The sequence below is a fragment of the Corvus kubaryi genome, unplaced genomic scaffold (genome assembly GCF_017639235.1).
Source record: "Corvus kubaryi isolate FWS band 111438036 unplaced genomic scaffold, C.kubaryi_AGA036_p1.0 66, whole genome shotgun sequence".
Taxonomy (NCBI): domain Eukaryota; kingdom Metazoa; phylum Chordata; class Aves; order Passeriformes; family Corvidae; genus Corvus; species Corvus kubaryi.
Window position 1 is genome coordinate 3,981,834 of NW_024582054.1, and position 23,525 is coordinate 4,005,358.

At 42.8% G+C, this 23,525-nt stretch overlaps 2 protein-coding genes across 3 annotated transcripts; one reads left to right on the forward strand and one right to left on the reverse strand.

The window, feature by feature from the left end:
* The first annotated feature begins 970 nt into the window (after positions 1-970).
* On the forward strand, positions 971-14,103 carry PLEKHH1 (pleckstrin homology, MyTH4 and FERM domain containing H1). Of its 2 annotated transcripts, none has more exons than XM_042047256.1 (9): positions 971-1,231; positions 1,640-1,795; positions 4,366-4,466; positions 6,226-6,367; positions 7,221-7,363; positions 8,282-8,411; positions 10,443-10,529; positions 11,044-11,190; positions 11,462-14,103. In XM_042047256.1, the coding sequence occupies exons 1-9, from the start codon at positions 986-988 to the stop codon at positions 11,660-11,662; spliced, it is 1,353 nt and encodes a 450-aa protein (XP_041903190.1). In that variant the 5' UTR covers positions 971-985; the 3' UTR covers positions 11,663-14,103. The 2 variants fall into 2 exon arrangements, with proteins under 2 accessions (XP_041903190.1, XP_041903192.1); XM_042047258.1 differs by having other exon boundaries at positions 11,486-14,103.
* A 759-nt stretch (positions 14,104-14,862) lies between these two features.
* PIGH (phosphatidylinositol glycan anchor biosynthesis class H) lies at positions 14,863-21,177 on the reverse strand. Its single transcript, XM_042047263.1, has 4 exons — positions 20,860-21,177; positions 18,765-18,974; positions 18,050-18,133; positions 14,863-15,923 (listed from the first exon to the last, which is right to left on the reverse strand). Exons 1-4 carry the CDS (start codon positions 21,160-21,162, stop codon positions 15,837-15,839), a joined length of 684 nt encoding a protein of 227 aa, XP_041903197.1. The 5' UTR covers positions 21,163-21,177; the 3' UTR covers positions 14,863-15,836.
* Positions 21,178-23,525: the final 2,348 nt, after the last annotated feature.

Below are 23,525 nucleotides of genomic sequence, written 5' to 3' on the forward strand. Positions count from 1 at the left end.
AGATCTTAATTCTAGGTATTGTTTTTCGTGAAAGGGGATCTTAGCGTACATATCAAGTCTCTAAAAGGGGAATAAAAGTGAGAAGTCATGGGGCTTAGGAGCATTTGGAAACCAAATACAACAGCTTATTGATGAAGGAAGATTATCTATTTGATTATTGTCCAAGCTCATTACTGGGAAGGTGAACAATATATTGCTACAGTGAAAAGCCAGAACTCCTGACTTCCATGTTGCTTGTAGGGATTTAACTGGAATTTTAATCATGTACTGAGCTCCTGAAGGCATCTTGAATGGAATTATTTTCCCCTGCAAAGTGATAGCACAGCTACAAATCCATAAAAATCCTTCCATTTCAGACCTTATTCAGTATATACATTCTTAACATTTTTGTGCAAGGTGCAGTTGACTGTTCCTGCTTGGCTTTAGAGACACTTGCATCTTTTTGGTGTTGTTCAATGGAGCACTCTCTTCAGTAGACAGTAAACTGATCATCTTGGTAACTATCCCTATCCTATATTGAACTGTCAACAAATCTAAGCTTGCCTGGAATCTCTGTTGAGTCTCTTGTTTGGCAGATAGGGTTAATGGAAACTTACAGCTTGTACAGCCGTGTAAATTGATAAACACAGCTTGTAATGCATTAGTCTCATAGGATTATACAACTCAATATTTACCAGGACTTGACATGATAGTAACTAAATTCCACTGGCATGACAGCGAGTTTGAGGGTGAATTGATCTTGACTTGACAGATACTATGATGGCAACAGGGCCCAGAAGAGAATATGTGTCCAGTCCACCTAGAAGCAGGGAATACTCTTGTGTTTCCTAGAGAGTCCATTGTCTGCCTTAGTTTTGCAGGTCCTTGGAGCTCAGGTTTGTGTTGTAGCTTTGCACTTGAGCTGTTAGTCTGTCAAGATGAACCGTGTATCTGCACAGAGATACATCTTTGCTTGAGCAAAAGCCTGAGGGAGGAATGCGTTGTCATGGCGTGGGAAATTGAAGAGGACGTGGCACTTGGAGCATGTTTGTGGTTCTCTCCCCCTTTGCCTAGGAGTGAGATAGGCAAGTATGCCATCTACTGCCAGAGATCAGTGGACCGCACTGTGCAGGCTGGAGAGCGGGAAGCCAAGCCCTCCCGGATGGAGATCGTGTCCATCCTGCTGAGAAATCCCTACCACCACTCACTCCCCTTCAGCATCCCAGTGCACTTCATGAACGGAACATACCAGGTGAGCCACCACAGCTGCCTTTCTTCTGGGCACTAGAGGACTGCACCGTAACCTGCCTCTTCGTGTGGGTGGGTGGCACCATGGTATTTATACATATCGGGGGTTGGGAGATAAACACTGTTTCTTCTCCTTGCTGTTTTAGCTGATTTTCCAAGAAGGTGAAAGGAATTAATCCCTAGCTCTACAGATCTTAGGAAGAAAAGGTAGCTGAGAAAAAGGGAGAGATGCTGGGAGTGTCTCAGTATGGGAAAGAATGTGTAATATGGAGGGAGACAATACACAGGTGTTGTCACTGGAGCTGGAAGTTAATCCTGAGAGATTGATCTGTAGGAAACCACCTTCATTAGCTGGGATACCCATCAATGGTCACAGTTCTTGTATCCTCAGTTAAGTCCCCTTTCATTGCAGGTTGTAGGTTTTGATGGTTCCTCAACAGTTGATGAATTCATCCAGAGACTGAACCAGGAAACAGGAATGAGGAAGCCATCCCACATGGGATTTTCTCTGTTCATAGATGATCCTTCTGGCAGGAATTTGGAACATTGTTTACCAGGCAACATGAAGGTATTTATTTTTCCTCTCTGCTACCTTTAGTACACATCTTTGAAGAACTACCAAATGGTTAATAAATCTTTATCTTAATGAATTAAGATCAAATAAACTTGGATATTGTCTATCTAGATTAATATTCACAGATGAGATATTAATTCCTGCACTTGGGTCACAACAACCCCATGCAACCCTACAGGCTGGAAAGCTGCTCAGAGGAAAAGGATCTGAGGGTCTTGGTCGACAGCTGCCTGAACGTGATCCAGTAGTGTGCCCAGGTGGCCAAAAAGGGCAATGACATCCTGGTCTGTATCAGCAATACTGTAGCCAGCAGGACCAAGAAAGTGACTGTCCCCCTGTACTCAGCACTGGTTTTGGGCCCCTCACTACAAGGAAGGCATCAAGGTGCTGGAGTGGGTCCAGAGAAGGACAATGAAGCTGGTGAAGGGTCTAGAGCACAAGTCTGATGAGGAGCAGCTGAAGGAGCTGAGGTTCTTTAGCCTGGAGAAAAGGAGGCTCAGGAGGACTTTACTGCTCTCTACTACTGCCTGAAAGGAGGCTGTAGCCAGGTGGGGGTCGGTTTCTTCTCCCAAGTAACAAATGACACGACAAGAGGAAGCAGCCCAGAGTTGCTCCAGGGGAGGTTCAGGTTGCCTATTAAGCAAAATTTCTTCACTGAAAGAGTTTCTCAAGCATTGGAACAGGCTGCCAGGGAAGTGGTGGAGAAAACACCCCTGGAGGTATTTAAAAGGGCTATAGATGTGTCATTTGGGGACATAGTTTAGTGGTAGATTTGGCAGTGCTGGGTTAATGGTTAGGCTTGCTGATCTTAAAGGTCTTTTTCAACCTAAATGATTCTATGATTCTATAATTAGCTAGCCTAATCTGATATAGTTCTTAATAGAAAGATTTATTTTATTAGGTGGTAAATCGGTCAATTTTTAAAAAGTCTAACTCAGATTTTAGCACATATTAAAGTTTAATTTGTCTTGACTACAGATTTGAAACATGACCGAGCTAGCCAGGATGATCAGATATTACAACTGTCATCAAATATGACACTCCTAATTGAGACAAATTTATGTTAGGCTGTGAGTCTTCTGGCATGTCTGTATAAATTCCATTTATTTGATTATGAAGTATCTCCTTGCTGTCTCCAGATAACTCAGGCTTTCATTGTTCATAAGCTTTCTTAGGGGAGAAAGCTCTACTGAGTATGGCTTCACTTTAAGGAAGAGTGCAGTGCCTCAGATGAAGGGAAAAAGAAAGAAGATAAAGTATTAGCATGTGTCTTTCATATGGAGATTTTTAGCCATGCTGCAGCTGAATGATGGCCTTAATTGAGCAGGCTGGCTGCCATGAATGAGACACATCAGAGTTTGGTACAAATCTGTGACAATAATTTGTCATACAGCAATAATGGAGGAATAGTTCTACTGCCAACTTTGAAGAGGTCCTGATACCTGTAGGGGACTTAAAACAATCAATTTTACACAGTGTAAAATTTCACATTAAGCAACAGAGGGAGAAGACACCAATAACTTTGAAATAGATGGTTTGAAAGGAAACTACCACAGACAGTGCCAAATTATATAGTTGGTTTTAATGGCCTGATATAGACCAGGTAATCTAGAGCTTTGCTGGTAATTGGACCACCATCTGGAGAGATGAGGTGTCAGAGTAAACAAAGGAGCTTGAGACAATCAAAGGGATCACTTTGTCTTGGCAAGTAAATAATAACCAGTAAATCTCAGTAGCTTAAAAGAACTTTAGAGATCTGATTATGTATTTCATGTGGCTTCTTATGTTCACATTCCTTTCACTGTGTTACCATCAAAAGAGAACTAGGGGCCTTCATTAGACCACTTGTAAAAGGACTCGAATAACCAGGAGGAGCTGAATGGAACCAAAAAAAAAATAACCATGTCATTATGAAAAACATGTCTGAGTTACAAAGTTGGAATCTAGGACCAAACATTCCCAAAGTTTGGACATTCACATCCAAGGATTTGGTATAGCCATGCATTTTCTGCTCTGTTCAGAGGATATGTTAGTGCTTTAGTTTGGCTCAGGAGGGCACTTTTGAGGTAAACCTACCAATCATTCCTATTAACCTGCTTTGACTCACATTAAGGAGTAACCTCAGAGCATGAAATTGATTATTTTTACATGAAACATGAACTGGAAGATGTCATCCAACATAGTAGTGGGCTTTCAGGTCACTTGGTCAGACTACTAGTGTGGGTGTGGAGACTTAGGAATGGGTGTTTCTCTGTGCAGATCTGTTCCTCCTGAGCTTTGCTACTTGCTGACATAGACATAGCCATGAGAATTACTACCAGACCAGAATTCAGGTGTCCCCCTGCATGTTAGAGCTGGAGTGTTCAGTTGGAATGCTTTCATTTTTACATACTGTGCAATAGAAAAAGGAAGTGTGTCGTCACTTTGAGCTGTGTTTATGCTGATCCAGTCTATTTCTTTATCTTCTGTGTTTCACAATATTTTATTCACTTACCTTCCCCTCAAGCCTTGGCTATTTATTTCACCTCAGTTTGTGTCTCCTTTCTCCTTGCTATTTTTTAAAGATCTGTGATGTCATTTCTAAATGGGAACAAGCCTTAAAAGAATTGCATCCTGGAAAATATGACGGTGGCACAAGAATCGTAAAGTTGACCTATAAGAACAGGTACTGTCCTTTGTTGGGTGGCCTCAGTACTGCTGTTAATTAAACATCCTAGACTGCATATATCTCTGTAGATGACCAGTAATTTATAGTATCATTGCTGCCAAAACTATTTTAGCTAAGATTCATTTAAATCCTACAGGAGATGTGATGGCTTTTGTCTGTTACATATACAAAAGCATATGGCCTAGGGGTAAAACCCAAACCACTTTGCAGTAGCAGAATAGACTTAAAATGAGTTAACAACTAGCTGTAGCACAATAAGGTACATTTGGCACAATTTCATTTGCCTAGATCCTAAAACGTAATTGAAGAATGTGTGTTAGGTGAGAGGAAGAGAGACCTAGAGGAAAAATCACCAGTGAAAACAAGTGCGCTGAAACTTGCAATTAAGTGAACAATCACAAAGATGAAAAAGATACAATAACAATGTTCTAAATCATATGAGCTGTAGAAGACATGTAGTAGCAGTGCCCAAACTTTATAAAGAAAGAAATGTTAAAAGTTAGATGATGAAAGATAGTAGAGAAGGGAAGTTCAAGATAAAAGATCTAAATCAAAAACTGGAACAAGTTCATCACTTATAATACAGATAGGAATTCTGAATTACAGTAAATCAAGAGCTGTATGAGAACAAGGAGTGAATTCTCTTTGCAGGCAAAACAAAGGCCACCCCAAAACTGAACAGAGAGTTCAATATGGAATATATGAAGATTTTGCTGACTGTAATGGTATAGAAATAAATTTCTGTCAACTTTTTTAGTTGGTGTAATAGAGGTGAAAGCAGAAGTTACTGCTTTTGACCCAGAAGGCAGTATTTGTTTCAGGAGTGAAACTTTGCAGTATTGTTTTGTTGGGCTGGAATGTGCATAGGCTAGACAACAAGGATGTTTTGATAAGGTCTCTCCAAGGCTGGACTGTTCTAACACTAAGGACTCTGATAATACATTTGTAAGGTCAATATGATCCTAATAGTGTTGTTAATCTCAAAGTGACATAAAAACAAACAAACTGATCCACTGGAATGAATATCTCATGTAGTGGAATTGTGGAATATGTAGCCATAGATGCAGCTTGAAATTAATATGTCAATTAGTTGCTGTGGACTGTGTATGAGGAATGGTTCTGGGAAGCATTCCCCAAGCTGGTGTCTTCAACCCCAACTAATAATCTTGCTATGCCGTGTAAAAAAATTCCAAGTGTGAATGGAATAAAAATCAGTAGGATGCTTTGATTTACAAGCATGTTTCCTTAAACAAAGTCTGCTAATTGGGTCTCTTATTTCCTGCTGAAGCAAACTGAAGAATTTTTTAATAAGTCTTCAGTGTAAGTGGTCAAATCCAAGCTGGCACGTCTACAAGGCTGCCTTGTAGAAGCTTATATATGTAGAGCAGAGGTAGTTCTCTTTCCTGTGATAAGCAGAGAAGGCCATAACTTAAATATTGACTGCCTGTGCTTGATGGGGATGAATGGACACTGATTTAGCTGTGTTTAATAAAGGTTCACTGTCTAGAAGTGGTTGGCTTACAGAATTCAAATAGCTTCTGAAGCTAGAAAGCATGTTTTGAGCCTCCTTGCTCAAGTCTTGTTCATAAGGGAAGCACCTCAGCTTCCAAACCTCTGTCCAGTACCCCCTCAATGAAAAACAAAACGAAACAAAACACAAAACACACTTTTATTTTGCCTCACCTTCATTCAGGTTCCCAGCTGTCCATTCAGTTCACAGTATCTTTTTACCTTCACAATCCTGTCTACTTTTCAGACTATATTTTCGGAGCCAGGCCAAAGGTGAGACAGACCGTGAGCGGTTGCTACTGGCCTTCCAAGTGAGCAATGAAATAGCCAATGGAAGGTTTCCTGTTAATAAGGAATTAGCTCTGGAAATGGTGGCTCTAATGGCTCAGGTGAGTAAGGCAGAAATCCTCTCTTTTGTCCTCCTTCAGCTGCACACTGACTATGTTTGACTAAGCAGCTCCCTTTTGATGTAAAAAAAAAAATACGTGATACTAGCATACATATGTTAGAACACCTTTTGCTGTAGGGAAATTTGCTCTAGCTGTGCCTCTCCTTTCCTTCTCAAGAAAAACACTGGAAAAAACAGAGTGAGGCTGGACTATCACCAGACCTGCCCTTAGTAGCTTAGTACCTTAGTAGAGATATGGAAATAGGACCACCACTGGAATTCCATTAATAGTAAAAACTTACACTGTTGCACTGCTAATACCCTGTTACTCAGGAAGATCATCTTCTAGGATCCTCTGTTAGGTCTCCAGGCTTGCATTTAGTATTTTACCACATAAAACACACATTGTGGGTTGTGGGCATGATAAGCAGTGTAATAATTTTTTATTGACCTGAAACTGAGTGTTGTATTTGTTAAAGCAGCATAAACTGAGATGAAGAATCTGGGGACATGGCCCAAACTATTTACAAATATGCTGTTGTTTTAATTGGCCAATTGAAAATAAATCCCCAAAGCCTGGCAGTTTATACAGATGTGTCTCCTTACAACAAATATCTGGCTGAAATCATGTTCCACTCTTAGATCAGTACCATAATTCCTTTGGCAGTTGTATCCTCAGTGGTTGCTCTTTTGTTATATTTACTATGGTAAATGCTGTAGACAGCATTCCCCAGCCTGTGTCTTTTTGCATGACTCATAAACACACTAGTTATCAGTATGGGAATTCATGGAATGTTCTACTGCATTAAAAACCCCATAGTATTGTTGCACTATAAACTATAATGTTGTCTTAGGTGGAATATGGGGATTTGGATCGACCAGGATCTTCAAGTCCTGGGGGAACATCAAAATTGAAAATGCAGCATCTTCTCCACCAGGTTTTAGATAAATTCTACCCTAAACACTACAAGCAGAATATTACTCCTGAACAGCTCAGGTAAATTGTTGGTTCTTGAATACTTTGCACTGAAATCAGCTTTTACTTGCCAAATTGTCTTTACATTTAAGAAGTTTCAAGGAGTCCTGTCAAGCTTATTTGATGTAGAAACTCAAACAAAACAAAAGTGTCAGGAAAAGGTTCCCTTAAAAGAAAAAACAATATAAAAAGAGCCAAATCACCAACTAATTTTGCCATAGACAAGAAGTTTAAGCCTTTCACTTCCAAGTTAGGCATCTCAGTTTCAACAAACTTAACCCAAGCCTAGGATGAATTCTCTTTCTAAGTTTTTGTTTTATGCTTCCCCCAAGTGTCAGTTGGATCCAGATGCCTAACATTTGCAATGAGTCATAAAGCCAGCTCGTATGGGTTGCTTCAGGCCATGCAGGGATTCTGGTAGGACATATTTTGGCAGGGTTTTTTGATGTTCTGACTTGGAAATTCTCACACACAATGCAGAGAGCTCAAGTACAAAATTCACATGTTGCCACAGATCTCAGATCTATCTGATTTAAAGTGAGAGAATGGCCTTCCTACAGATCCTAAGCTATTTAGGGATGCAGTGGTGGAACTAACACAGTTACCTCCTTTTGGAAGCAAATTCCATCTGGATGTAGCCAGGTAGCTGCCAAACCATCCCTAGTGAGCCAAATCAAGAGTGAGCTAATATATATTGCCACTCCATGTAGAGCATACTACAGGCAAGGTATGAGGAAGGTGAGAAAGTCTGTGGAAGTAGAGAAAAGCTAAAATAAACTCAGGTTGTACAACCAATAGTGCTAACAGCCCTGTCCGTGAGTGCTGTGTAGAACAGCCCTTTTGGAGTAAAGAGGTACATTTATTAACTGCTCTGATTTTACACATCTTTGCTTGGAAGACATTACTAAATAATACTGTTTTGTGTCTTGGATTCCTCAGGCAACTGACAGACAGGCTGGCGATGAAGTGGATGGTGCTGCAGGGATGCTCTCCATCAGAATGCATTCGAATTTATTTGACGGTGGCCCGGAAATGGCCTCTCTTTGGAACCAAAATATTTGCTGCTAAGGTAACTGGAGCACACTTTATTCTGTTGCCAAGAGTGAATTATCTGAGCAGAGACACACCTACAGTCTCTGGTAACACAGGTTGAAAATGATTCTACTTCAGAAAGGGAAAAAAGCTAACGATACTCTGTTCTGGACAAACAGCCCTGGTACCATATGGGTTGAAGAAGAAGGAAGACAAGTATATTCTTACCAGTAGGGGCTGCTAGTGTTCAGTAAATAAATACTGAAGGTTCCCTGGCTGCGTCAATTTATCATCATCCAGAGTTCTACCTGTCCTTACAAGCCTTGCCAAAGCTTTGTCAGGCAGGAATTTCCCTGGGCATCAAGGCTGCAATGATAGTTTAAAAAATAAGATTTACATACCGCAGTGGGGGAGGAAGGGAAGAGCCCCCCTAAGTCACACCTGGCAGCTGATGCCAGCTATAAGAAGAATGGGTACTTCAGTCCTGTTCTCTGCTTGACACAGAGCTGGATAATTTCCTTGCCACATGAGAGAGGCAAGCATTGCTAATGTCCTGTTGCAGAAACAAAACCAAAAGTACACACTGGGTAAGCTGCCAGCCCACAGGCATCAGTGGGAGAGCAAAGAACAGCTGGAGGGAGTGGTTCTCCCAATAGCTTGTACCATCCCTCACCCCATTCCAGGCTTGAGCTGTGTACCTATTGCCCATGCCTGAACAAATGTCTTAGCACACAGTGGCTGTCTGAGAAATCTTGTTTTGGCATTAACCATCTTCCCCATCCCAGCAGACATTTCTGCTGCTGAAAGCTTGAGGGAGGTCTTCTTCATGGTTACATGTCTTGCTTTGAAGACAGAGCTGCTCTGGTTACAGAAAAAAAGTCTAATGATGAAAGGAACCTCTTGAGTAAATATACAAGAAGTTTTCAATAGACAGGTATTTCCACTGTCCGGACTAAAAGAGGTTACTGTCCGAAGAGGTTACTTGTCGCGACGGAGGGAAGGCCCGGACGCTCAATATGAGTGATCAGCAAGCTTCCGTTTATTGATCAGTCATGGATTACAGATATAGTGTGACTAATGAGGCTTATGCATATTCCAAAAGGTGCAAGCTGAGTGGTTTACGGCACTGCCGCCGACCCCTCCCTCTAGTTCTACCTTTGTGGTCAGCAAGTTCCTCTTTCCCATGCCTAAGTTCCTCTTTTTCCCATGCCCCAACCATAAGCTTTCTATTGTTAACTGTACTGCTCACCAAGGCCAGCATGTCCCCGCTGTATCAGCATAAGGCCTTGGTCAGCTGCAGAGGGTCTATGCATCCTTTGTCACGTAGCTCAGCTATTATACAAGATGAGTGCGATATTCTGCTAAATCACGCTCTGTAAGCTGCAAAGGGTCTACGTGTCCTCGGTCATGTAGCCAATTCTCTACAGTTACTGACGCTGAAGAATCAGAATATAGAATAGGTCTACCCACAGGTGAAATAATGTTGGTATTTCTGATGATTAACGTATTTTATAACTTTTCAGCAGTTAAACAGCAAAGCCTGTGGCATTAGCCATGTAATAGCAGATTCCCAGGGAAGATTTTATGTCATTAGCCATAACAAGTCATCTTCAACAGACAATTGATGCACATTTGTGGTAAGATTCTGTAAGAAACAAAATGTCATTGATGTGATGGTACTGGGTGCACTGGTATAGAAACCAGCAGGTTTCACTGCCTTCCTGACTGATAGGAGCAGTATAAACACATGTGCTGAGCAGAGCTGCCATGTTGTTGCTCTGTCCTAGCATTCCTTCAGCTTTAACCGCACTGATGGAATCTAATTAATTTCAAAGCCTTTGTTATCCTTGTATCTCTTGTGCCACTTCTCCAAAAAGTGTATGTAAATCTGAAAATATTATTCAAAATTTTGGGAAAAACTCTCTTAAAAATCACACCAGGTCACACCAGTAAGCCTTTAGGATTTTTTCTCATCTTCACTTTATCCTTAAATCTCAACATTTTTATCAAAAACATCATTCTATGGTGGTCAGGAAATACCTGAATTAATAATTTTCTTTCTCTCTAGCCTATTTTGCCTTCCTCATTGGAAGACTGTCCAGTCTGGATAGCTGTGAATGAAGATGGTATCAGCATACTGGATTATAACACAATGGTATGTTGAGGAGCACTGTTTAACATAAATACCTTACCTACCACAGAAGGAGATTCCCCTGAGTCCACTGAAAGTCACTAACAGTTTGTCTTTAACATCAAATGGATCCAGAAGTTAGTTTGTAAAAGTCAGAAATAAGGGAAGTCAGTGTTATGTTTGAACACTCCATAGACAAAGAAAAATTACAGCTGCAGTGTAAGGTAGGGCAGCAAACATGTTCATACATCTTGCAAAATCTCAGTGGTCTGTGCTTTACTAACACCATCTGGCTATAACAAAATCTGTACAATGAAGCAGTGAGGCATTGAGCAAACCAGGAGAAAACTAGAAATGTAATTCTCACTTGAGTTTTCTCTTCCAGCTGTTACCTATAGAGCCACCCTATCTACTGCCCTTTACTGCTGGACACCTGGTGTTCTTGCAGGGTGTAGCAATATAAACTAATATATTAGTTTAAGGTGGAAATTTGGAGTTTTTTACAGAACTATGACTTTTTCAAACTCTCTGTCTGCAGCATTTGAAGGTCTCTTACTCATACTCCTCTGTGCTGACCTTTGGAGGCTGTCGAGATGACTTCATGATTGTAGTCAGTCAAATGAAAGAAAGAAGTTCTGGAAAAAATAGGACTGAAAAACTCCTCTTCACAATGGCAATTCCAAAGGTAATTACAAATGAAAAGTGAGTTTCTTTCCAGCTGGCAGCATCAGGGCTAGGTGTTTTGTACAAGCCCTGGGGACTGGTACTTGTGGGTGCTGCACTAGCTATATATGTTCAACAAATCCTTGGTAAGCCAGAACCTTTGAACAAGAGACTTACTCTACCTAACTCTTAAAGACAGCTTTGTTTTAAAATTTCATGGGAAAAAGCCAAAAGCTATGCAGTCAATAGATTCTAAAAATCAAAGGGCATTCTTACCTCTAACTGGCCTACAGTTAATAATTTTCTCTTTTCCCCAGATTGTTGAAGCAACACTTCTGATTGCCAGCTACATTAACTATCGTTCGAGTCCTTCACTGCTGTCTTCTACACAGCCCTCACGAAGCAGAACACCTGCTAAGAAGCCCTGGGAGACTGAAAATCGGTGCTTTTTCCCTTCCATGCCCCGAAGCACTAAGGGGCCCACCCTGCTCTGAGGGCTTGTTCCAAATGAGCTGATTTTGTTGGTTATATACCACATATTAATGCAGGCTCTGATTTTTTTTCCATAATAATAGACAAAGTTCCTTAGAGGTAGCGGCAGTATACTTTCTCTTAACAAAGAAGTTGATTTGGGGGACTGTGCAGGAGTTTTCTTTCTATGACACATTCCATCCAAAATACCATTCCTCAGGTCATTTGCCTGCACAGTGCTCCAGTCATTACATCTGCGCTCATTCTTCCATCTCCTACTGTACTGCCTTGCTTTACAAGCACATACATTTTCTTCGATCCCTCCCATTTTCAGCTTTCAAAAGACAGAAACTTTCATGTCCTTGCTCAGACATGAAAGAAAGACATTGCTGAGAAGGAAGAGGAATTAAACTCACAAGAGTAATTCTGATGCAAGTCAGGGGTGATTTCAGATCTGAAATAGTGAGTATAGGATTAGAGTTCAGTGGTACTTAAGAGTATTTTCAACTTTAAATAAAGGTGGAAACCTAGGGTCTTTGCACGTTGCATAATCAGAACAACTGGGACTGGAACAGTGTCAGAGGATGCCCTGGCTCCTACAGGACCAATGCATTTCAGAAACTGATGCTGTTCTATGCAATAGATGAGCATTAGATCGCTGCTGCAGGGCAGGGCTCAGTGTGTCACATGCTCCACTGGCAGGCAAGCACTTTCAAAGACTTTCTGATAACCACTGTTGCAGATGTGTTTGGAACTGCACATTATCTCAGACAAAGGAAGACAAGGCAAGCAAATTTTGTGCTTTTTCTATCTTTCAGCAACTAGGACAGATCTTCCCAGACAAGCTCTGCCATTCTGACTTGACAGAAGCTGCCTCTTTCAAACTCCTGCTTCCTTCCTGTACCATTAGCAAGGAGGAGGTAGTCAGCAAATGTGTACTCATGTTCTTCTGACTTTCCTAAAGAATGTTGGTAGGTTTGATTTTTTTTGATATGTTTCAAAGGGACTTCATTATGAGAAGGTTATTGAATTTTAAACAAATAAAAGAAAAATAGTGATTCTTCATAAAAAATCTAAATCTACTTAGTTTAAGTTCAGCTATTTTGATAAGCATTCTAAAAAAGCTAAGAAAGAGTAACTGCACTTTGAAAAGTACCATGTCCAACTTCATAATAATTACGCATTCATGGGCAACTTTCCCACATTAAAAGAGTGTGGATCCAACCACTAGACCGAAGTCAGTAACAGCAAACCAAAGTTATTTGCAAATAAACAAACCAACCATACCAGTGTTTTTACTCCCTAGTACCTGCCACTAACCTAATGCACATGGGGAGCTGATACATCAAGAAGCTTTAGTTTCATGGTTATGGTGGGTGCAAAACCACAAACTAAAAGAGAAGAGCAGGGGACAGACAAAAATTGTTCTAAGCAATCCCTCATCAGCATCTTTGTAATATGAAACAAGAAAACCCAAACAACCAAACAAAACAAACCCAACCCCAAAATACCTCATGGTGAGTTAAAGAAACAGTATGGCAGACCTAAGACAGGAAAAGATTGTATGAACTGTGGCCTGATTTGCACATACTATAATGTACCCACTTGCTATGAATTTAAGGACCATCCCTTGAAGGTACAGAAAAGGGTAGAAGCTTTCTGAGCCGAAAATAACTTTAAGAAGGTATTTAGTCATTTCTGTTTTCCCTTAGGTACTTTCCAGTGACTATATATCCTGATAGTAGTTTGTATTTCCTCTCTCTCACACAATTACCTTAGTATAGCTATGTCAGTTTGAATACACAAAGTGTTACACCTCCTCACTCTATCACCTGTGCCTGACAATTTCTCCTGTATCTGAAGGTCTGTTTGACAGTTTGCTTCTGGTATCCCACCAGTAACAAAGCTGCTTCAGAATAGGCTGAAGCCATCACCAGTGCTGGGGATGCTCAAAGCATAGAAGTCTCCAGTTCACAGGCTGTACTTCCTTACAGTACTAACACTCATCTCCACAGAGACTTGAGGAGACTTGAACCAGGGCAAACAGGAAGCAGAGATGTTAAAGAAACAGGAGCTCTCCTGAACTCATTATTTTCTGCCACAATAGCACTTTAAATTGAGAAGCATGATACACAGAACTTTCTTCCTTGTTTCTTAAAAATATTCACCAGTACTTGAGTGTTTCAGGGACCACCCCACTCTGATGGATGCACATACCCCTCCTATTTATAGCTTACCTGTCTTCAAACACCCCACCCTGTGTAGATACCTACTTTGTATGATTCTTTCATAGAGAAAATAATTGTTTATTTTAATCAATGCTTTTGGCAATGACTGTTAATGCAGCATAGAATGAGATGACAAAAGCCTTTGTGTTCCTAACTGATGTGTGTATGTAAAAGGCTGTCTGGACGATACTGTGAGATTTCTGTTTGTTCTTAATAAAATGCAGCTCGTGAATTAATAACCATGAATTAAATGTGTATTATCACCAGAATGAAAGAAACTATTTTAAAAGCCAAAATATTCTTGATGTAAACAAAAATGAACATACATTGTGTTTGGTATCCAGGCACAAACCTGCCCTAGACTGATTCCTTGTGTCTCCTGCTGATCTTCTCTCAGCTTAAGTGGATGACTATACCATGGGCACAGGATGTACACTCCTTCAAAAGAGTGCTAAAACAATCTTTCACACTTCTTACTGTGACAGCTTCTTGGTAATTTCTTCAGTGCACATTCTGACGACTTAATGGGATTTTTACAGCAGTCAGCATTCCCAGCATTCTTGAGCCCATAGCTCTGTCCACTCTGCTGAGACATCTTTTCTTTTCTGACACAAAAGGCAGTGGCACATCCCCAAGCTGCTGCCTTTCACTTGGACAATGAGAATACTTCCTGTGACATAAGCTAACCTCTATCTTTCAAACTTTGTGGCACCATGGAAAAAAACCCACAAATCCCCTTATTGCATGATGGTATGGTGCCAAGTGTTCATTTACAGATTTTGTGGACAATCACAGTACAGCACTGTATGCAAAATAAGCATGAATCCAGGCTCCTGCTGACTTGAGTGTTTTGCTCTTGTTTTGACACTTCAGTCGCCTCATTTATATTACTAAGGAATCATGGAATATAAAGAGAGAAAAATACTGGGTGTTACAGTAACTTGTAGCTTATCAACAAATAAGAATTTCCCAACCTTAAGTTACTACCAAGAGCATAGATCAATAAAACTTAATTCACATTGTCATTACCATCATTTTCAACAACACATATGCCTCATACTCTCAGAGTAACTGATGTGGCCTTTTAAATGCCACATCTTTTCCATGTCCTGTGTCAATAGGCCCTGCCCCATTCAGCAATGGGTTCACATTTTCCCATATTCCTTTTGCTACTTAAGTACTTACTTGAAACCATTCTTGTTGCCTTTGACATCCCTCAACTGATTTATCTCCAGCTGGGCTTTAGCTTTTCTACCTACATCTCCAACGGTGTAGCTGTATTCCTCCCAAGTTACCTGTCTCTAATTCCACCTTCTATCTACTTCCTTTTTGTGTTCGAGTTTTGCCAGGAGCAGCTTGCTCATCCATGCAGGCTTCCTGGCATTTCTACTTCACTTCCTGCTCATTGGGATGGATCGTTCTTGAGCTTAGAATAAATGATCCTTGACTATCAATCAGCTTTCTTGGACCCCTCTTCCCTCTAGGGCCCCATCCCATGGGATTCTTTCAAAGCAGATCCCTGAAGAGGTCAGTCTTTAGATCTCTTATGTTTATTTCATTAAACATAACTGAATGCAACAGTTTAATTTTCTGGTTTTGTCTTTCTGAAATTTTCCTGGGATCAGGAAGTTACCACCTGAGCCTGCACATCTGCTTTGGTATTTAGAGTGTATTTTTCAAACAAAGAGTTAAATAAAACCCAAAGAATGCATACTTATGGCAGTCCAGCCAAGGTTATTTTATAATTTTAGCATAATTTTCAGATGCATGAAAGAGTAAAAAATTGATGCATTTTCATGTCTCCCTTTGCCCTATTTCCCCATAATTATTTTCTGGACAGGCAAGAAAAAACCTTTTCTGTCTGAGCCTAAAAAGTTCTGCTCATGGGGCAGTTTTGCTTGCTTTTCCATGTGTCCCTCTGAGTCCTGCTGAAAGTTTGCTGCCTTTTTTTCAGCTGTTTTATTCCACTTCATTGTGGAGCTGTCTTCCTCTGCTCCAGGATCTCTTGACAACTTCTGTACACTTCTATCAAGCAGTCCAGACGTGGCTTGGAGCTCTAGAAGGCAAACAACAGAGAATCAGGCTCTGCACTGGCCGTGAAACAGGTGGAAAGCTTGTAATTTCCCACTAGTGATACAGGCAGAGATAGGACTGGGGAGAGTTGACACCAAGCTATCAGGAGGGTGTATCTGTCAGGAATGCAACAGCCAGATACCTGTAACTGATCAGCTTCCTCACATAGTCTGTGGTGAATAGATTCCCCTTGTGTGTGTTCATTTAGAAGTAATCCATCAAACTCCAGGTGTCTGATGTGAGCTGGGGACAGAGGAATGCAAAGCCATTCCATAAGCCATACCTGCCCTGTGATGAAAAAATGCCAGTCCCTAAAGCTGTCAGGTCAGGACATGCAGCACCATTCTGCAGCTAGCCTGAATCACCAACGCAGAAACACTCCCCTTTCTCAGCTCACAGTTCACAGTGACAGCCTGGAAGAACATCCACCCCTCCCCACCTATCACCTTGTCTATTAGGCCATGCTCCCTCTAAGGAACAGCAAATTTCCATACACTGATCTGCCATCCTAGAAGATCTCCACTCTGAAAAATCTACCTTCAGGACATGGAATTTAGACACCTGATTCTACTGCCAACATAAGGACAACAGAAGGTTAACTGAAAGCATCAATTAATTTTACCCAAACAGCAAATAGTGGTCAATGATCTTTCATCAATTCTAACCTGGGAACAGATTAAAACCAGCAAGGAGGTGAAAGTTTCTCAGTCCCACAGTCCCTATGATCCTATAACTTTTGAGCTCCCAAAACAGCATTACTGTGTAAAGTCCATCAAATGCCTCCTTGCAAGAGTTGCTTAAGAGAACAAAAGGTCAATTTCAGTGCAAAAGGGCTCCTGGGCTCAGTGATATGGGAAATTGTATTTTTGAAGGTTGACATAACAGAGGAACCCAGTGAAGGAGACACAATAAAGTTATTAATCATTGCTCCTTCAAAACTAAGGAACATACTAACTTGCATGTTAAAATAAGAATTACAGATAGGTACTGAATTTCAAAACAGAACAGTTCCATACTGCCTTTGCTGGTGGAGTCAACTCTACCAGTACTAAGGTATTTCCATGAAAATAAAACTGTTCAGAGTTGATAGAGAAGGAAAAAAAAAAAAAAAAGAGAGAAGCAATACAGATGCCAGGCAGACCCCCTGAAGCTGGAAAGGAACGTATCTAACTAATATCAGGTACTTGAATGCAGCTATCTGGAATTTATTAGTTGTTGTTTTCCAACAAATCTACTTTTCCCATTGTCTATATGAGAAATAGCTAATTTATATTACTGTTACTAAACATCTTTACAATTGTGGGACTGAGTTAGCAGCAAGTATCAATGGAATAGCCTATTTATACTCCTAAGTATTTAGCTGAAGACTGACTGTATCCAGTCACAAACTGTATGCAGATTACAAAACAGTCACCAGCAGCAGGTGAATTAAGGACAGAGAGGGCTATACAGCTCAGAAGTCTAAGAATTGAGGTTAACTCTGTACTGCTTACCACCCCTCAAGGATCAGGGCATTGTTGTGTTAGGCACGAACACACACAAAGCAAATCCATTCCGAAAATGGGATTATGAACAGTCAGAACACGTTAGCAAGAGAAGAGAGAGGGGAGACGAGGTAACAGCAACACAAACAAGTTATTATACATTAAGCAAATTGGTCGTGGCTTGTACTGTGATCTTTGTCAGCAGGTCAGGCAGGGGAAGTCATTCCAATGCCAAGGAGGTTTTATGAGAACTTTTGGCACACAGAGTTGAGAGAAAAATCAACTGCAGCACCATGCCAGAGTTATGGTGGTAACCCTGAGCACAGGACTGCACAGAAAGCTCACAAGTCCTCAGTACCCTCTGGGAGCCTAAGACTTTTAGTTCATGCTAACTCCTGGCAGGGTTCAGATTGACACAACTCCATGTTCTTTGAATGGAGAGCAAATGAAAAACCCATCTCTAGTATGTAGTTCTGTGAGACTTCAAATACCACCCACCCTGACAGCCTAGCCAGGGAAAGGCAACTGTCATCATCTACCTGTAGTGGAATAAAGATATGCTTACACAACTGGTGCACACACAGAGACCACAATCTCGATTTCTCCACCACTCAGTCAAACTCACCTGAAAGAGTGGCACAACCTCAGATACTCCCTGACGATCATCAGGGTCCTGGAGGAGGATACACAGGTAGTAGATAACTTTTTGCTACAAGACAAACAGACAAACATCACTGGAGTATAAAAATGCTACCAAACTGCCTGGAGTTAGCACAGGAACAGGATCTGTTTGAACTCACTGGGCTGAAGGCAAATCCTGCCAGGTCACAGTCAAGTCCACAAATTTGTATTGATAGCTTTCACTCAATAAGGAAATAATTTTACCTGTTTTTTTTCTATTAAGTTTTTAACCTGAAAAGAACACATACATGCTGAAAGGGTAAGGTCTGCTTTTCTACAGGAGCTTTGCAAAAAACCCTGGCAATAGGAGAAATCACCATTTGTGTTGTCTTAGCTTCTCATCTCCACCTTGACTACATATGGAGCTGGGCATCAGGATTTGTAAGAACAGCATAACACAAAGAACTAAACCCACTAGCTCAAAGTCAGGGGCATTACCTAAGGAATGGATTTGGCCTTTTCAGGTTATTTGTTCCATTTGAGTTCTCCTTTAAAGGAGAGAGGTGAGAGACTAAGGAGAAAAATCTGAAATAAAGCTCCTGATGTCAGTAAAGCTATGGATGGGGCTGTGTTTAATTGCTCTGGTAAATCATGCTCATGAAAATACACTGGATGTGAGTGTGCCCACAGACACAGGAATACAGACTGTGTATGATTACCATATGGATGGCTTCATTGATAACCACATCCTTCACCTGACCCATCTCAATGAAGGTTGTGCTCTCTTTCCCTGAGGCATAGGACGAAGTCACCTGAATGCCGAGGGAGCCGATGACCAACAGGGATTCCTGGTCAATCTTCACGAAGTGCAGGTATATGATGAGGCCAATCAGTGTGATGAAGATGGCAGCAGAAAGCACCATGCTGTTCTGTAATGCAACCAAGCAAAGGCAGAGCTCTGGTCTTACCATTACTTTAACATGGCTTTAGAGAAAGTAAAATTGCACAGCAAATTGTATATTAAAGCTACACTTGCAAAGCATTTTTACTTAGGTAGAGTCCTTTTATTCACCTGGCTGGCTGATACATATGTAGTGAGATTTAAATCCGTCTTTGCAGTATGGACTAAAAGAATTGGGAACCAAAACTGAAAACTGCAAGAAAATTCTATTCCCTTCCAAGTTCAGTGCAGAAATCTCAACCCAAACAAGCCAGTTATATCAATGACAGTGTACTATACCAGCTTCTATAAAGATGATGTCACTGACAAAGAAGTGTTGTGAAATGTTTACTAGAACCAAGCATGGATTCTCAGAGCGGAAGAACCCTCCCTCAGGATAAACACTGGCCTGGTGGTTTTCCTATTACAAACTGCCAGTCTAAACTTGTTCAGACCTCACCGTCTTCTTGCCTTAAATACCAATCCAAAGAAAATTTGCTTTCTCCTGTACTTTGCTTAAGGACCAATGTATTTTGCATGCTGCAATCCTGGGGTTGCTGTTACATTTTAATATATAACTGATGAAACTATAGTCACCAGTAAGTCATCTGAAGACCTGGTAATAAAATAAATTCTAAAGGTCCACAACCTACAACCTATTTCTGGGACATGTTTTAGAGAACTCCAGGCCACATACCCATGAATCAAAGTTATAACTGACACCTCCTAGAGAGCCAGAACTACACAGCCCTACCACTCAAGCTGGGCCCCGTACCACCATGTGAGCTGAAGAAGCCATGGATTCAGAAAGTATACAGGACTTCTCCAAAAGTTTCTTATCAAGAAAAAAAAAAAAAAAAAACAGTCATGAAGCACAGACACTGAAATCCACAGAAAGAGAGAGTCACTTTCAAACCTGATTTCCTGGCAAAAAAAAAGAACTGCAGTCACTTCCATGTAGGCTGCAAGAGCATGTGTAAAGGCAAGCAGGAGGGCAGTGGGTGGTAACCACTGGCTAAGGTGTATGCTTTCATAAAAAATGAAACTCAAACATGACCATCTTTTCCTATCTGACTCCTGAGAACTGACTCATGCTGCAATCTCTATCTTCATTTCTCAGGAAAGATTACTGAAAAACATTGATGCGCAACAGTCAAAGCATGAGTCACAGTGACCAGCTTCTTTGGTCAAGCTACTGACTTCAGTCTGGACATAACTGGTCTGGGTCCAGTTTTTGATAAATCCAAAAGCATTAGTTTTGATATCAGCAGCTTTTGAAATCAGTACTGCAAACAAACATCTTTCTGCCTCAGCTATGAACTGTGATGACATTCATGGTGCAGTGCTCTCTTGAGTCACTCAGAAAAATTCCTTTTGGGGATTAACAATCATTTACCTTCTTCAATTCCTCCTTTATTCCAGATTCTCACAACCCATCTCTTCAAGTGAGCACGTGTTATTTGGACTCACAAGCATGTGCCAGACATCACTCAGCACCCAGACATACATCTACCGTATCTGTCAAGAGGCTACAAACCAACAGAGGCACCCGAGAAGCCACGAGGGGCAAGCAGGTGGCAGCCCGCGGCCCTCAGGCTGGCACAGCTCTCCCTTTGCCACCACACACCCATGAGCTCGGCGTTCCCGGGGCGCGGGGGATGCTCCGGAGTGGCGCTGAGCGCCTTCCCACGAGCTCCGGCCGCCCTCCATGCCCCGCTCGCCGCTAGCCAAGGCTGCTCCGGGGACACGCGCGGCCACCCAGCCCGCGGGACTCCCCTGAGCGCCCCGGCGCGACAGCGGGACGAGGGCTGAGGGGCGCAGCCGGCGCCGGGCCCGAGCGGCGGAGGGCCCGAGGGCGGCGGCGGGGCCGGTACCTCGCTGAGCGCGAAGAGCCCGTAGGCCGCCAGCCAGACGGCGGAGGTGGCGGCGCTGAGCGAGCGCAGCTGCAGGCGGGGGCCGCGCACCGCCAGCTCCCGGCAGGACGCGCTGTGCTGGCGGCGCCGCAGCGCGATCGGCGCCCCCGACGCCGAGCGGAACCCGCGCTCCTCCGCCATGCCGGGCAGGCGGGGCCCGTCCCGCCGGGCGCCCCTCCCTCCCGGCCCCCGGCGGGAGGAGCCTGAGCCGCGGGGAGGCTCCGCAGGCACTGCCCGCTCCCTCCTGGCCGCCTGCTGGGCCATGCCGGCGCCCGCTCTGTCCCCAGGGCGCTGCTGCTGCTCGGTTGTCTCGCTTGGTTGTACCTCGCCAGGCGTCTTTCCTTAATCCCGATGACATCAGCGGTTTCTGCCGTTAGCACATGTTGATAATTCATTGCTTGCTTCCTCTGTTTATGGAGTATCAGTTTTAAAAGGCACAGGGTTTAGTGGTGCTGTATGTGTCTCTTGCCGTGATGAAGAGACAGGTTTTCATAGACTCATAGAATGTTAAGGGGTTGGAATGAACCTTAAAGATCATCTGGTTTAAACCACCTACTGTGGACAAGCACACCTCACACTAGACCAGGTTGCTCAAGGCCTTATCCAACCTTGCTTTGAACACTGTGTTGGGGCATCCACAACCTCTCTGGGCAACCTGGTCCAGTATCTCACCACCCTCAAAGTAAAAATTTTCTGATATCTAACCTAAATTTCCCCTCTTTCCATTATTCCTTGTCCTATCACTACAATTCCTGATGAAAAGTCCCTTCTCTGGCTTCCCAGAAGGCCCCCTTAAGCTATTGGCAGGCTGCTAAGTGTTCTCCATGCAACCTGCTCTTCTCCAGAAGGTTCTCTTTTCCCTCTTTATCTTTACCATTTGCAACTACATAAATGTGTTTTCTTGTCTTTGCCATGCTTAGCTACAAGCTCTTTTGATTTTTTTTTCTCGAGGTTTAAAGCAGGGTTTTCTGGTCCCTCAACATGTAAGTACATGATAAATTGGAGACTTGGCTTTGCATACAGAGACTTAATAAGTCTTTGCATTGTGTTCTCTTCAATGCATTCCAGTCACTAATTTGTGTGACTTACCTGGCAGTAATATAAAGCTACAGCTCTGTGACTTCCAAACTGCCGTCCTGATTCCTTCGGCTTTTCTATTATTTCCCTTATCCCCGCAGTTTTCAAGGGAGTGTTAGCTTTAACTGCAGGTGCCATCTTTCCGCGAGCAATTTACTCCATTCATGGCATCTTCAGAGCTCTTGGGTGGATACTATATATACATAAACTTGTTAACTTGTTAACATAGGGGCAGCAAAGGAGTCTTGAGGGATGTGAAAAACCAAGGGGCATTGGAGAATCACTGCCGAGGTCTTTGCTTTGCCTGGAGGAGTGGTGATGGCTGCCATCCATGGGAAGTCTCATTCAGCATGTCCAGGATCTCACTATGACACAAGAGACCAGGTGGAGGGTTGGGCTGAAGAACTGAAGAGGAAAGGTGAGCTGGCCTGGACGGGAAAAAAGTAATAGCCAACAATGAACTGCAGAAATGGAGAAGAAAATATTGAAGTTCAAAAGAGTGTGAAAGAAGTTCATAGATGGAATGAAAGTGGAAAAAACCCAGTAAATTGAAAACAGTGTGACAGGTTTTTTAAAGAGGGAAGAAAGATTTGAAATGGCACGTGAGAAGGACTGAAGTAAAAAAACAGGAGTTATGACAGCTGGTATGACAGCTTCGGAGGTGGGGACAGGGAGATGGGGGAAAAAAAATCAGAGTAGCGGGTAGAAGAGGTAAAAGCAGTGTGAACAGTGATGTCAGTAACAGGAGGGAAAAGAAACATGAGCTCCTGGAGGAGTGGTAACAATAATTCACATTAACAAGACATGGGGAGTTACTGAGAGACAGAGACAGGAGGAGAACTTGGAAATCTTAAGAGGAAAAAGCAAAACTATGCTTGGATTTCTTTGTGTGTGTCACTAGCAAGTCTCTGTTTAACCATGGTTGCACCCTGTCATCTCATGGACTGTCAGCCTTTCTTTCAAGCTTGTACGTAAAGACTGCACATTTGACAGTGGGAGTCCTGCTGTCTTTTCACAGCTGGTAAAGGTGGGGACTTTTCACTCATTTTTAAATAATTTGTTAATCGTCCTTCAAATGCGCCTCGAATAGGAACAGCCGGAGACATGAGAATCGTCTCAGGCCACGACGCTCCGAGATCAATATTCGAGGCAGGTGCTGGAGCGGTGGCTCTTCAATGCTTTATCAAGGTCATCAGATGAGGAGCGTCACGCGTTTTTCTTCAGTAGAGCCACGGAGCCGCGTTCCTGCACGGAGGCTCCCGGGAGCTCAGTATGGCCAGCCAGGGAGCCCGGCTGAGAGGCGCCGCTTGTTCCCCGAGCCCCGCCCGTGCCGCTGCCTCCGGCCCCGCTCCCACAGCGGCCGCCCTCGCCGCGCAGGAGGTGCGGAGGGAGGCGGCGGAGGGAGGGAGGCGGCGGAGGGGCGGGGCCCGGCGGGGCCCGGCAGCCGAGCCCGCAGCGGGGCGAGGCGGCCGCAGTGGAAAAACCCCGGCGGCGCGCGGGGGGAGCGGGGCGGGGCGGCGGGGCCGCGCGCGGGGGGGCGGGACACACCA

Coding starts and splice junctions, on each gene's coding strand:
- PIGH (XM_042047263.1), bottom strand. CDS start 21,162: ATGGCCCAGCAGGCGGCCAGGAGGGAGCGGGCAGTGCCTGCGGAGCCT. Junction 18,975..20,859: donor GGCTCTTCGCGCTCAGCGAG/GTACCGGCCCCG, acceptor GTTGCATTACAG/AACAGCATGGTGCTTTCTGC. Junction 18,134..18,764: donor TCAATGAAGCCATCCATATG/GTAATCATACAC, acceptor TTTGTCTTGTAG/CAAAAAGTTATCTACTACCT.
- PLEKHH1 (XM_042047256.1), top strand. CDS start 986: ATGGCGTGGGAAATTGAAGAGGACGTGGCACTTGGAGCATGTTTGTGG. Junction 6,368..7,220: donor TGGTGGCTCTAATGGCTCAG/GTGAGTAAGGCA, acceptor ATGTTGTCTTAG/GTGGAATATGGGGATTTGGA. Junction 11,191..11,461: donor TCACAATGGCAATTCCAAAG/GTAATTACAAAT, acceptor ACTGGCCTACAG/TTAATAATTTTCTCTTTTCC.